Source organism: Gadus chalcogrammus, chromosome 15 (assembly GCF_026213295.1).
Source record: "Gadus chalcogrammus isolate NIFS_2021 chromosome 15, NIFS_Gcha_1.0, whole genome shotgun sequence".
Lineage (NCBI taxonomy): Eukaryota > Metazoa > Chordata > Actinopteri > Gadiformes > Gadidae > Gadus > Gadus chalcogrammus.
This window is the reverse complement of record NC_079426.1, coordinates 24,572,631-24,588,350: the sequence shown is the minus strand read 5'-3', so window position 1 is coordinate 24,588,350 and position 15,720 is coordinate 24,572,631. Positions and strand designations below refer to the sequence as shown.

General features: G+C 43.5%; 1 protein-coding gene across 1 annotated transcript in view; it reads right to left on the bottom strand.

Moving 5' to 3' along the window:
* The window catches only part of ccdc88ab (coiled-coil domain containing 88Ab), a 114,527-nt gene that overhangs the window by 18,364 nt on the left and 80,443 nt on the right, over positions 1-15,720 (bottom strand). Inside the window, exons 19-23 of the mRNA XM_056608878.1 lie at positions 12,758-12,896; positions 11,010-11,189; positions 9,963-10,124; positions 6,808-7,085; positions 5,642-5,779 (exon numbers count right to left, since the gene is read on the bottom strand). Coding sequence (XP_056464853.1) covers positions 5,642-5,779; positions 6,808-7,085; positions 9,963-10,124; positions 11,010-11,189; positions 12,758-12,896 — 897 coding nt within the window. The remainder of the gene's footprint in view (positions 1-5,641; positions 5,780-6,807; positions 7,086-9,962; positions 10,125-11,009; positions 11,190-12,757; positions 12,897-15,720) is intronic.

The window sequence follows — 15,720 nt, the reverse complement described above, 5'->3', positions numbered from 1 at the left end:
AGCACAATCGGATTCTTAGTGAAACTAGAAGGGTTAATGGGCAATGCAGATGTGAGTAAAGCCGGTAGTGTAGAGGAGAAACACGACTGGGTCTCAAGCTTACACCATAATAGATCGGGAGAATGAAGCCAATAAGTTAATTTATGTATTTGCGCTGATCAATAATATAGAAGAAAATTTGGTAAGGCAAGACCACCGTCAGATGTGAATTTTTGCAGTAGAGACTTTTTTACCCTGGGAGTCTTACCTCCCCACAAGAAGGAAGTAATAGTCTCATCCAATGACTTAAAAAACTTTTTAGGCAAAAATAAAGGAGTGCACTGAAAAAGAAAAAGAAATCTTGGCAAGACATTCATTTTTACCACATTAATCCTACCTATCAATGACAGAGGAAGAGAATTCCACTGCTTGAAATCTAGTCCAAGCAGGGTAACCAAAGGGACATAATTGGCAGAATAGAGAGAAGGCAAGGTGCGGGTCACATTAATCCCTAAATATTTAAACCCAGAGGGGCTGAGCTTAAAAGGAATATCGGACTGTTGGAGTTGTAAAGCTAGGGTGTTTATAGGATAGCATTCACTTTTAAGTAGATTAACTTTATAACCTGAGAAAGACCCAAATCTCTCCAGTAGTGATAAAATTGGCGGAATAGTAGTCAGGGGGTCCGATATATACAAAAGAAGGTCGTCAGCATAGAGAGACAATTTTAAGTCAATGCCAGAACGAGGAATGCCGTGAAAGTGGGGGAGAGATCTTAAAGCAATGGAGAGGGGCTCTATGGCCAAAGCGAAAAGTAAGGGGGAGAGGGGACAGCCCTGTCTAGTACCACGTGATAATGTGAAATATTTAGAACGGGAATTATTTGTTTGGACACTTGCTTGAGGGTTGGTATACAGAAGTCAAATCCAATAAATAAACCTGTTCCCCAGGCCAAACTGTTGTAGAACTTCAAAAAGATATCGCCATTCTACCCGATCAAATGCTTTCTCAGCATCGGGCGAAATAACAACTTCGGGCGTTGAGGCGGAATGACCAGAGAAAATTACATTTAAAAGTGTTCGGACATTGAAAAACAGCTGGCGCCCTTTGATGAAGCCATTCTGTTCCTCCGATATGATGATAAGAAGAATCTTTTCAAGACGAGTTGCTAAGGTTTTAGCTAAAATCTTAACATCAACATCAAGAAGTGACAGAGGCCTGTACGAGGCACAAGAAACAGGGTCTTTTCCTTTCTTCAAAAGAAGGGATATGGACGCTTGGGTTAAAGTGGGGGGCAATGAACCACGTTCTAGGGACTCGTTAAAAACAGAGTTGAGGAGAGGAGCCAGCTTATTAATACATTTCTTAAAAAATTCAACTGGGAATCCATCGGGCCGGGTGATTTATTGTTTTGCATGGCTTTGATAGAGGATTTAATTTCTTCCACATTTAAAGGTACATCAAGCTCATTAGCAGTAATGGGATCAACTTTGGGGATATCAAGATTCTGGAGGAAAGAAGTCATTTCTGTCGTGTCTGATGATGATTCTGATTCATAAAGGGAGAAATAGAAATCCCTAAAGATGTCATTTATAGAAGTGGGATCAGAGACAAGTGCGCCAGAGGAATCTTTAATTTGTGGTATTAATCGGGAAGTAGTTTGACGTTTCAATTGATGAGACAGGAGCCTACTAAGCTTATCACCATGCTCATAATAAGTAGCACGAGAACGTACTAAAAGTCGCTCAGCGTCGCTTGTTGTAAGGAGGTCCAACTCTGCCTGCAGATCATATCTCTGTTTTACTAAACTCTGGGATGGGTTAATAGCATTTTGTCCATCAATATCCCGGATTTTAATTAGGAGTTAATTTAGCCTAGCCTTACGGGTATTATTGCGATGAGCTGAGTAAGAAATAATTTGACCACGCAAATAGGCTTTGAGCGACTCCCATAATAATGAATAAGAGACAGTCATCTTTGTTAATAGTTATAAAGTCATCAATTGAGGACAATATAAAGGTGTTGAATGCATCATCAGACAGAAGCAAAGTGTTAAATCTCCAGGGTGAGGAGAAACGGGGTTGGCCCGAAAGCTGTATGTTGAGACTAAGGGGAGCATGATCAGATATAACAATTGAATGATACTCGGAGGAGGTCACTTTGGAGAGCAGGGAACCATCAACAAAAAAATAATCAATGCGGGAATAGGATTGATGGATTTGGGAGAAAAAATAATATGCTTTGGTTTGGGGATTATGAAATCTCCAAGCGTCTACAAACCCATTTTGGAGCATAAAATCAGAAATTGATTTAGACATGGAAGATTGGTTGAGAGTACGTGGACTAGAGCGGTCCAGTGTTGGATTCATAACACAGTTCAGGTCCCCAGCAAGAATTAAAAGATGGGTGTCTAGGAAAGGCAGGGTGGCAAATAATCTATTTGTAAAATCTGGGTTATCAAAATTTGGAGCATAAATGTTTACTAATAAAACCGGATTCTGGTATATAAGGCCTGCAACAATCATATATCTCCCATTTTTATCAGCTATGACCTTAGAAGCGGTAAAATGTACCCTTTTATTAACCAAAATAGCTACCCCTCTAGCTTTCGAATCAAAAGTTGAGTGAAAGACATCACTAACCCATGGACTCTTAAGTCTAACATGATCCCTATCACGTAAATGCGTTTCTTGTAAGAATACTATGTCGGCATTCAGTCTCTTCAAATGAGAAAGTACTTTCGATCGTTTGATGGGGCTATTCAGACCTCTCACATTCCAGCTTAAAAATCTAGTAGTGGATCCATTGTCTGAGTTTGGGCAAGTTGTATTAATCATCTAAAGGTTGCATTGTATCAGGAATGGAGAAGGTAGATGAAAAGAGGAGATCCCCCAGGGCAAAAAAAATAAAAATAATAATAATAATACAAAAATAATAATAAAAAAAAAAACACAAGTAATGATACAGAGACATAACACAGAAAAAAACCACAACCCCCCCCTCCCCCCCCCCGCATATCAATTGAACCCATCCCCAAACGATGGGAGCAGCAGTGCAGACTCCGACAGGAGCCATCTTCAAAATGAAGCTTTCGACTTATAAGCTAGAACTAACTAGAACTCTGCAGAGCATTAACTCTAAACATTGAATATTAAACATAAGGCACTTGAAATAACTATGGTGCATTGGCACAGCAGAACTGAAAATTAGATTGTACAAAAATAAAATAAACTAGAACTGCAAGCAGTTATGCAGGGGTCCAAGAAGTGTGCATTTCGCCGGCACAACGCGACAAGAAAGGTGCGTTTCGCCGGCACAACGCGAAGCATGTGTTCAAAACGCTACCGTGAACCTGTGGATATAAAGGTTTTGACTGTGGGAGCTTCGGTGTGGGAGTTATAGCCTAAAACGCGTTTTCAGAACATTCCATTGGCCAAATAGGAGATATACAATGTCGTCGTTTTTTGGTGCCGCCCTGTTGGCGAAATTTTCCAAAGACAATTTTCCTTTGCCAAATAACTCCCGCCCACATTAATAATTCTTTGCCATATTTTTTATATAGACTCGGGTTTGCCCCTTGATGGTTCCCTTATAGTTTGAAGAACATTCCTTGGGCCAATTAGAAGATATACAATTTCGTATTTTATTGCGCCCCCTGAGGGCGTAATTTTCCGAATTTTTTATCGTATGCTGTAGAGGTTAGCACCAACATGTGTGTAAAATTTGGTCCGATGTCAAACTTAGCTAATAAACAAATATTGAAAATGCTACCGTTTCGTCATCGAAGGTCGGATCAAAAAAGTGTTCCATGCCTTCTTTTTGTGTGCGTCTGAAGATATCGTGTGCCAAGTTTTGTGTGAATTGGTCAAGAAATGTGGGAGGAGTAGGGAAAAGGCAGTTTTGCGGTTTTCGCGATTTTGCGAAAAAAAATTATGGACGCAAATGGGCGTGGCCTATGCCAAAAGATGCAACAGACTCCAGTGAATATGTGGGTACAAGTTTTTGAATGTGGGAGGTTCGGTGTGGGAGTTATAGCCCCAAACGCGTATTCCTTGGTATAGCGCCACCTAGTGGCCGGCGTGTCTGGATTTTGTCGTCTGCCTAGAACTCAGGGACCTGGATCTAGTCATGCAATTGGCGTGTCGGCACCATTTACGGTTTGGGCTGTGGGCACACTTTTAGTGCTGGAATAATAATAATAATAATAGGAATAATCCTTACAAAAACAATAGGGATCCAACCTGTTGGCTTGGACCCCTAATAAAAATATGCATGTTCCCACAGACTATACATCTAGGAAACGTTTATACATGCATTTACACCCACCCACCAGTTTCTGTGATGGAAAAGAATACGATAAAAATAATAAGGGTAGTGGCATGTGGTTTATATACATTTCCTTTTTAGGGGGAACATATTGGGACACAAACCTAAGTAGGCTATTGTTATCAACTTCAAACAGATACAAAAATATAAAAAAAATAAAAATAAACTAGAACTGCAAGCAGTTATGCAGGGGTCCAAGAAGTGTGCATTTCGCCGGCACAACGCGACAAGAAATGTGCGTTTCGCCGGCACAACGCAAAGCATGTGTTTAAAACGCTACCCTGAATACAAAGTATTTGACTGTGGTAGGAGTAGCGAGAAGTCAGTGTAGCGTTTTCGCGGCGAAATTTTGTAGAAGATATACAATTTCCTCGTTTATTGCGCCCCCTAATTGCGAAATTTTCCGAAATTTTTATCGAACGACATTAAGGTTAGCACCAACATGTGTGTAAAATTTGGACTCGATCCGATGTCTAATTTTGGATTTCTTTGGATTTTTGATATTCCACGTCTAATTTAGCTAATAAACCAATATTCAAAACGATACCGTTTCGTCGTCGAGGGCGCATCAAAAAAGTGTTCCATGCATTCTTTGCGTGTGCGTCTGAAGATGTCGTGTGCAAAGTTTGGTGTCGATTGGTCAAGAAATGTGGGAGGAGTAGGGAAAAAACAGTTTTGCGGTTTTCGCGATTTTTCGGCCTATGCATGGCATAGGCCACGCAAATGGGCGTGGCCTATGCCAAAAGATGCAGCAGACTCCAGTGCATCTGTTGGTATAACGTTTTGGACTGTTGGAGGTTCGGTGTGGGAGTTATAGCCCCAAACACGTATTCCTTGGTATAGCGCCACCTAGTGGCCGGCAGGTCTGGATTTTGTCGTCTGCATAGTCTTCACGTACCTGGATCAAGTCATGCAATTGGCGTGTCGGCACCATTTACGGTTTGGGCTGTGGGCACACTTTTATTGCTGGAATAATAAAAAGAAAAATCCTTACAAAAACAATAGGGATCCAACCTGTTGGCTTGGACCCCTAAATATAAACAGTACAGCTAGAAAAGTCACCAAACGTACATAAGTGGAGTTGGACAAAAATCAAAGTCGTCTAACATAAACAAAAATATTAGGTGACAGCTGGAGGCTTAAAATAGTTACAGGGAAAAAGTAATTTTACAACTCACCAGAACTGGAAAAGGAGGACCGGAGCAAAGGATAGCACGATACGGGACTCTATTTATTCAGTGTTTTAATAAATGCCTTAGCCTCCTCTGGGGAAGTGAAGTCGCGCTGTACACCTGCGTAGGTGATGCGAAGTCGTGCAGGAAAGAGGATGCCAAACCTGACTCCATCGATGGCTCGTAGGAGGTGCCGAACCTCGGTAAAGGCTGCGCGACTCCGGGCCGTCTTGGGGGTATAGTCCGGGAACACGGAGATGGACATGTTGCGCAGAGTAATCCGTTGTAACTCTCTCGCCTTTCTGAGGATCGAGTGAGAAAGCCTCCATCAATAGCTTGGAAACGTTAGCCGCTGATGCCGAGTTAGGGTCGTCCTCCGGGACACCGATGATACGGATGTTCTGGCGGCGCGATCGGGACTCCAAGTCATCACACTTATCCTCCATCTTAGCCGCCTCCTGTGTCAAGTGCTCCACTTTAGCCCTGAGGGCCACGATGTCATCAGTGCATGTAGAGAGGGACAGCTCGACTTCAGCTACGGTGCTCTTCAAGCAAGCAACGTCCTGCCGGACAGCGGACAGACTGGAGGAAAGCTCAGTTTTAAAGGCTAGCAGCTCGGTTTTAAACTGAGGGTCTCAGCCAAGGCTTCCCGGAGCTCAGCTTTAAACATTGCCGCGACATCGAGACGAAGAGCAGACAAAAGCTAATTTCTGATCGAGGTCACGTCCATAGTTTTCGGCGGTAGACTCCGCGGGGGAGGAGATTCAGGAGGGGTCGGGGACCGAGGGCGCGCAACAGGCCGCAGGTGAGGCGTAATACTGTTCTTCCCTTTTTTCGCCTTAGGCGACATGAAAGTAGTAGAAAATAAACCAAATTTTCTACTACTATTTTCTAACTATTTTCTACTGCCTTGAAATTGAAAAAATAAATAAATCTGCAGGAGCTCAAGACGACGCGACCTACATCTCGTATCGCCAAGCCGGAAGTCCTAGTTTTGTGCTTCTATTGAGATTGTGATCGTCTGTCGCACAAATTTAAGCGCTGAACCCTTCATTTCCTGCATTGTGGTGATTTTTGAAAATGAAAAAGAGAAAACCGAAACACTAATGGATTGTTTCGCCATTTCCACCACCAAACTGCTATTCATACCCTACACAGAGCCTGCAGAGCTTATATGATATTTTCTGTATTTTAGAAACAAAAAAAAAGGGCCTTAAAATAAAAGAAAAATACAATACGATTAAGGTAATTCACAAAATATGATGGGAATGAAACCATCGGCAAAATAAGAAAAATAGAGCCTGTGTACCGGCTACGTATGTACACACACCTGTCCTCCAGCTCGCGGTGCTGCGCCTCCAGGCCCTTGTGGTGGCCCTTCAGGGCCCCGTGCTTGGTGATCAGGGCCTCGTACTCGGCGGCCTGCCTCTCGTGCAGCGCGGCCAGCTTGTCGTGGTCCCGCAGCAGTAGCTCGTGAGCGCAGCGCAGCTCCTCCCTGTCCCGCAGTGCGCCCTCCCGCTCCCCCTCCACGCTGCTCTGCTGCCCCTGCAGCTGGGAGTTCTGGGCTAGGAGGGCCGCGCCCCGGGAGCCCAGGGTGGAGTTCTCCACCTGCGATGGGAGGGAGCAGGTCAATGGTTTGATTTTGAAGCTCACCAATTCTTCTAGTTCAAAGTTCAGGGGCCGTATTCACAAAGCATTTTATCTTACCGCTAGGAGTGCTCCTAACTCGCGCTAAAACATTTTACGTAGGAGTTTTTTCTTAAAAGTTATTCACAAAGCCGCTGAGACCTACTCTTACTAAGGATAAATCACAAAGAGTGAACTAAGAGTGACGCGCCGTTGCTATGGATTACGTCAATTCTTGTGCACGAGTTTAGAAGCAGTCAGTTCGGTGATTGGTTGTTCAGACGAGCCCACTGAATCACCGAAAAACAAGGAAATAGCCTAGGCTAGAAATGAATACCTATTAAGTAGTTATAGTGCAGTTAGCAGAATACACGCATGATGACAATTTTGTGCAGACCACGATAATGACGTTGTGGCCTGCACGTTCAAGAGAGAGAGAAAGCAAACAATAAAAATACGTAACATTTAAAAGAAAATAAACGTTATGAACTACACAAGTGTTGACTGATTTGTGCCAAGGTGTTTACCTAAAATGTGTTTTCAAAGTGATCCCTAAATGCCAGTCCACTCGGTTCCACACGGCCAAATTCATTGTCATGTTGATCGCCATCATCATCATCATCATCATCATCATCATCATCATCATCATCATCATCGTCTGGCTGATGAATGTTCCTCCGCTTGCAGAGGTTGTGTAGAATGGCACATACAGTGATTACTGTGCTTGCCCTCTCTGGGGTGAGGCGTATTTCGCCGTGGAGGACATGAACCGACGTTTCATCTGCCCAATTCCTCTCTCCACAACATTTCGTGTATGTTTGTGTGCTCTACCATATATGGAAGAAATCAGTAAACAATAATATGGATTCAACAAATAAAAGGCGTCAAAGAGCCAATACGATGTGTTTTACGCATAGGACTAAGCGTAATCTGCGTAATCACTTAGGCCTACATGTTATACTTTAACTGTGCTCCCGGTTGTGGATTGAGGTAGGGTGTCTAGAGCCACGTCTTGCATGGATAGTCACTGTCTCCCAGCAAGTGACACCCAACTGGTACATCTCAAAAAGCTGCCTCAGACCGCTCTCCATTAAAATGCGCGAATCATGGGTAGCTGAAGATCCAGGCCACTTTGCAACAACATACAGTAGGCTATGTTAAAATTTGCATCAAAAACAACCTGCGTGTTGATGGAATGCACTTTCTTCCTATTGACGAACACGTCCTCGTCTTTTGATGGCGCAATTATTTTTATGTGCGTCCCGTCAATAGCACCGACCACACCGGGCATACCTGCAATTGCCATGAAGTTGGCTTTGATCCTGTGTAATTGTTGAATGTCCAAAGGAAAGTTTATGGCACGGCTGACTGATGGTTGCGATATTTTTAAATCGTCGGCATTGCAAAGTTGCATTTCCCCTGTTGCTAAATAACGTAGTGTGGCCAAACATTTTATTTCGGGACTAATCGGATTATTCCTGTTAGTCGGGGATGTTATTGCATCGCGATTAACTCCACAACAAGTTTAATACCCTAACATTTCGTCTCGCAGGCATTTACGATTCTTTGTGAATGGGTCTTACTGAGTTAGGAGTCCTCTTGAGGACTTTTAAGCACTCCCAGACTTAGGTGCTACTTTTAGGCCTAAAATACTTTGTGAATTGCTCTTAGTGAAAAAAGTTAGGAGTCCTAAATTTAAGAGTGACACGCCCATTATTTTTAGGAGTTACTCCTAAATTCGCCAGTTAGGACCTACTTTTAGCCCTAAAATCCTTTGTGAATACGGCCCCAGATGTGTAATCTTGTGAACCTGTAGCATCTGCAGCTGCAGCTACGTTACCTGTTAGAATCCTGTCTTATTCGCTACAGTGTCCCTAAGTGACTAATTTCATTATTTTCATATGAACATTAAACTTCGATTTTCAGGGAATGCGTGTCATGGTGCTGTCTGAAGGCTGCTAGCTTATCTGTAAAGGGACTTAAACCAACGGCAAACTGCCTTTATCCGACCACTCTCGTCTGACCTGTTCGGCAGAAAAGTTGCTTTGAAAGACGTTAATGCCAACTACACAGTAGCTTGTATGTTCTGCACTTGTGCAAGATGCAGGCGCTAGTCCGCCCCTAGTCTCGCAAAGCCAGTCCAAACTACAGCAAGTAGAATGGTCTGGAACCACGCTATTTAGAGCCGTCTATCTGGGGGCAAACTGGGCAGGCCTGTTTTTATTTCTTCAAACCAATCACAATCATCTAGGGCGGGGCTAACCCCGGGAAGCAGTAGCGGTGTCTATCCGAAATAGTACAAGAACATCTTTCTTCCTCAGCAAATGCTGTAAGCAAATCTTTTGAAGTTCTTTGCAATTTTCAACGGTAAGAGCCAAACATGCTAGCTTTACAGTGCCGTCAAAGTCCTCTTCAAAACTCGCTTTTTTTTTACTGACTAGTTTCCGAGTTTGAGGGGGAGCACAATACGGGAAAGCCAGCATCAGGAAGGGGAGGAGTAGTGGTGGAATCCGACGCTAGTGCTATAGACGCTGTCCATTTCCGCTCAGCCAGACTAGTCCACCCCTAACACACAGCATGCTGATTCGCGGGTTGTCTGCTAGCAGAACAAAACCAATCAGAGGCCAGACGCCTCAAACGCCAACGCTCTCAAACTTTGCATGTTGATCGGACCAGACACCGGCCATGCGGTCCAAAAGCTCCCACACGGTTGAACACACGGAGAACATTTGATTCCGATCTTGTCTGAGTCTCCCCAAACGTTTCAGATGGCCAACGGTTGGGCCAGTATGTAGCAGCCTTTAGCCTTTAGTGAATGCGTGTTATGGAGCCATCTGAAGGCAGCAGCTGCTAGCTTACCTGTAGCTTGGCGTTCTGTGTCTGCAGCGCCGTGTTGTTCTCCTGTAGCGAGGCTGTCTGCCTCTGCACCGCAACGATCTGAGCCTGAAGGTTACTGCTCTGGGTGTCCAACTGCTTCAGCTGGCTCCTCAACGCCGCCTTCTCAGCCTGCAGTGTCGCATTCTGGGAACAAAGAGGGGGATTTACAAATAGATAACTTGAGCGTTGGAAACGCATTGCAAAAGATTGTACACACAGCAGCGACTCACAAATACAGCCTCATAGAAGGCATGCATTCCAAGGAGCAGCCATGACAACTTTGTTTGTGAAGCTCAAAGAGATGAAACTAGCATGTAGCTCCTCAGACAGCATATAGGTGCTTCACGTTAGAGACCAACATGTAATTCCTCATAGCCTTAAGGTGGAACAAGGTTTAACCTAGTATGTAGCTGCTCTAATGCCCCTTTTCCAGCAACAGTACCAGCTGAACTCGCCAAGACTTAGCGTGGCACAACTTGGTTTGGTTCCAGGCACTTCATATGTCATCTAGAAAGTACCTCTTCAACGTGGGCAGGTCCCTGGTAGTCCTAGCATGCATGCGCGAAACTGTGACACATACGCGACCAAACGACACATAAACATACAGGAGCGTCACCACCTCTGTCCCGGTCCACAGCGTGTACTTGCGCGCTGATCCTGCCACGTTTAATAATCAATCACTATTGTTGACTGAACGCTGATGCTATTATTTAAAGATGCCGGGTGTCGGGTTTCAGCCTTGGACGTCACGCTCATCAGTTATTCGGCCAGTGGCAACACTCTGGCCAATCAGTGGCCAGCAGCCTGTTTACGTCATACAAAAGTATCAGTTCAGCTCTCTTGGAACCTAAATGGGAGGTGAGAGTAAAAGAGCACCAGGTACCAGGTACCAGATTTTGGCGATGGAAACGTAAAAAAAGACGGGCCGAGTCGAGGCAAGTTGAGCTGGTAATGTCGGTGGAAAAGGGGCATAACAGCCTTTAGGTGGTTCACAATTGACTTACGGTGAGTGGTACACTTTGAACTTACGTTCCTCTCGATCTCGATGAGGCGGTCTTTGACCTTGAGCAGCCCTCGGGTGGCGTCGTGGCTCTCCTTCTCCCACCTGCTGGCGCTCTGTGCCTCTTCCCCTCCTCGGGGGGGCGAGTTCTGCACCGTCATTCGCTCCTCCTCCTCCCGCTGGCGCAGGGCCTCGTAGTTCTTCTTTACCTGGACCAGTTCACATCAGGAACATTCATACCCAGATCATGAGTCCAACAATAGCACAAAGACAATTCAAACAATGAAAATTGATTTAACCAGAACCACCGGTTTTTGGTATTGTTAACAATGTTTGAGTTTATTGCTTTTTGCAATGTCAGTGTCACCATTTACCAACTCCATCAAGGTTTGATTGGACAAGTCTAAACATAAGAGAACATCCTAACAAAACAGCCCAAAGCCATGACCAGGGATAGGCTCATAAACACGTCAGTTTTTCTACTGAACGTCCCACAATATGCTGCGATGCATCTGCCTTTCAGACCTCAGAACAGAAGCAGTGTACATCGGAGAGTATTGGCATAAATAACAGTCTTGGAAGCCCTTAATGAAGAGTGTCTCAGACAGAGCTGGCCAATTATTTTGGACCACGCTGTTCTCTGATGGAGGAACTAAAAGATAGTGGTTATGTTTTCAGAGGGCATGGCTATCTTTACAGAACAACCTGTGTGTGAGTTGGTGCAACGCTTACCTTACCGAAGTTTTTTAAATTTTTCAATCAGCCAGAATTTGCTTAGTAGAGGGCAATCATTAAAGGCAGATAGTGATAAGTATAGGTCTAATTTACCACTATGGATAATCAATACATATAAAAGATAGTGATAATAGGTATATGATGGTAGTTTACCATTATGGAATAAATAAGAGAATGGGAGAAATGTTTTTTACCTCCGCCATGGCCTGCAACATGTACATTGTTCATGAGGACTATGACAAAGATACCCAAAATCAACCTAGGTGCCATCAAAAGGTGTTGCTTTTTGGCAAAACAGAATTTGGGACCTAAATGTCCAGTCCCATTCAGAAATTCATCAACCGCAATCAATAAAAAGGACCTTTACTTGACACATTTGCGGACTAAATAACTTAATACAATTCATAACTTTGTCAAGGAACCTCCTCACCTGAAGTTGGTGATAAGATGATATTTGGCCTTGAGGACAGGAGATAATTCTCAATACGAAAATCACTCAATAGTTGTAGAAAAAAAACCTGTCTACCCTGTTTCACATCTATCATGTGAGGGTTAGGTTAAAGGCAAAAGGTTAACAACAAAGGGGAAATAGATAACACTAGTGAATACATGGGGTGCTATGTAACGTAACCTGAAGAAAACAAAGCTTCAATTATAAAAACTAAACAGCATATGGACTTTCCATCACACTACTTAATGCTGTTGTAGACAGTGACATCTTTCTGGAAGTACCTCCTGGCCCCTTACAGAATACACAACAGCCGTGGGAATGGTGGGGATGGGATTCAGTTGGTTGCAATATGCAACCCTCGCTAGGTCCTACAAAACCGTACACACCGGATCTTGAAACAGCACTGCTGACATTCTTCCCCCTGGTGCCCCAGGCCATCCAGGCTATCCATTTATCCATCTTAAATAATGTGCATGTCCACTAAACTATACTGGCTCGGCTCTATTCAGCCTTGCAGCCAGAACAAGTTTGTGTAAGTGTAAGTGTTATAGTGCGTGTGCGTGTGCGTGTGCGTGTGTGTGTGTGTCTCACCGTCTTCAGCTCCTGTCGCAGCTGCTGGTTGAGGTTGGAAGACTCCTGCAGTCTGGCCTCTAGGGCAGCGATCTTCTCTTCCTTGATCTCCAGAGAGGAATTCAGAGTCGTCTCCAGCCTGGACTCTAGCAGCCTGAACCTGGACGCACAGGAGTAATCATACTGTGGGTTCACTAGGAGGTTGTATGTATGCATGTATGCATGTATGCATGTATGTATGTATGTATCAGTGGAGGCTTCTCCATTGAGGAGAGGGAGGAAGATCCTCCCTAACATTGTTGAGAATAAAAAATGTAGATTGCCCAGACTACTGTAATGAATTAATGCCCTTAAATATGACTACTTTATTGCCTTTGAATATATAATGTTCGTTTCCCTGGGTAAAGGGACATTAGCACCCCCTATCGCCTATTGACAATTACTTCAGGGAGGAACGTCCTCCGTTCGCCACCGTTCACTCCCATTCATTTTCCCGAAAGTACTGGCGGCCGGTGGATAACATGGGTTTCAATGGGAGAGAGGAGGAAAATCCTCCTCTGAGTGGGTGGGACCTTAAGGGGTCTGATTCGCGCAAAAATCTATCCGTCTGCGCTATGAACCAATAAGCAGGATCCCTGGATGTTGAGCAGTGTTGCCAGATTGGTCTGATTTCCCACCCAATTGGGCTACTTTTAACCATGTTAGGCTTGAAAGATCATCATTGGGCGGGAAATCTGCCCAATCTGGCAACGCTGTCGATAGCAAACCCGGTCTGCATTGCCGCGGTGCACAGTCTGAGAGACGCAGAGCAAGTGAAATCCGCGATAGCGAGATCCTAAATGCACAATGGAAACATTGGAAACGGAGGACATTGTTAACGTCTTATTACAAAAAGCATTCCATTCATTCAGTTACAGTGCTAAGTTAGCGACCAAAGAAAGAGGTAGACCACTTCCCAAAATCAAGGTCACCAGAAGTAATGGCAACGTCAGTGTTGCGAGTGCTACATGGTTTGCTAGGTACGCATGACTTACTGGTAGCATTACAAGCAATTGTAACTGAAATTAAACATAGCTAAATAACTTCAGTCAGTGAGGGCAAAAATGGGCCCAATGATAGGCCCAGATTTTTTGATTTACTTTTACAAATCAATAGTAGGCCTGATTTGACTAATATGCTTTGCATCCTTTCCTTCTCAAATTACAGTGATGCCACTGGTGGCTTTGTATACATTTTGTTCACATAACTCCCTCCCTGCTATTTTGTAGTTCACCAAAACACCCTGAAACAACTTGAGTCTCACATTCTTATGCCACCATACACCAACAGTGCAAGCAGGCCAATGGCAACCAAGCGCGCAGTCCTTCCTCCCTCACTTTAAAAACCACCAGCCGCCACTGGTATGTATGTATGTATGTATGTATGTATGTATGTATGTATGTATGTATGTATGTATGTATGTATGTATGTATGTATGTATGTATGTATGTATGTATGCATATATATATTCATATGTATACATATATTAACAGATATACATATACATATATATATATATATATTAGGGCTGTCAAGCGGTTAAAATATTTCATCGCAATTAATCAAATTAATGTCATAGTTAACTCGCGATTAATCCAAAAAAAATTATATTCTAAATATCCCTTGATTTTGTGCAGCCTTTTAATGAGATCAGAGAGTATTGAGATGGACAGTAATAAAATATATTTGGTAAGGATATAAGAAGAGAGAGATCCGCAGTGAATTCAACCCGGTCCACTTGACATCGGGTAGGTGCATGACAGTAAAACTTCAATGGCCCAGGCTTTTATTTGTTTCAATCACTGAACCTTCGAACAAAACTCTTGCTCAGCAAAGATGGGAAATACTATAACATTTATTATTTAAACCAGTCTGAATATTCCTACAGTACGCGTAGGCCTATACACATTACCAGGCTATCGAATAACACACACACACACACACACACACACACACACACACACACACACACACACACACACACACACACACACACACACACACACACACACACACACACACACACACACACACACACACACGATGGCTGAGTGGTAATCGGGAGAGTCGGGAGAATTCCCTGTGGGCCGTTAACGTTTCTGGGCTGTCTGGCTGACTACTGCGGGATAACAATATGGCGTTTATAAAAGTTCCTTGCAGCGCTGTCCGGCAGCCTGAGCTGTGCGCCTGCAACCTCTCACTCACTCAACAGACGCAACACTCACTCACAAACTGTCAACGTAGCAACCAAGTCGATTTTGTCTAGAGGGGAGTAACTGAGCGGCCCCACCCGAAGTGGTACAGCCCAGGTGGGCCTTGAATTATTGTAACGTGAGGGTTCGATATGTGGTGGTGGATCACTCTTTATGAGAATAACAGCAGGGAGACGGTCGGATGACTTTCTTAAGCGGTACTTTACTTTACAACTCACAACAACCACAACACTTTCTTGTTCGGACCCAACACGTGACTGAACTAACCAATCAGAAGCTAGAATTTAGACTGAGGTAAACGTGAGGGAATCAGAGAGAACAGAATATCAGTGTTAAATATGTAAACATTTAAATATGTAAGTAATAATTGTGTAACATAAATATGTAAATGACTAACTGACTAAACATTGCAAATACATTTCTAGCAAATTAACTCCAATATAAATTATATTAACTTATTCTACAACTTTCAAATATGAATTAACTTCTAAACCTTACATTATTATGGATGATTACACAGCTCTTCTCAATGCTGTAGACTGCTCCATTCACTTGCATGGGCACTTCATAACTTCCGGCGGTGAATTATATTTGATAATTCACCGTTGCCAAGTATAATTGACCGCTGTCAAGGTAAACTAAAGGATTTTTTGCCGTTTGCCATTTTAATCTAGATTAATTCCAAAATTAATCTAGATTAATCTACATTAAAAAAAAGTATGTATGCCCACC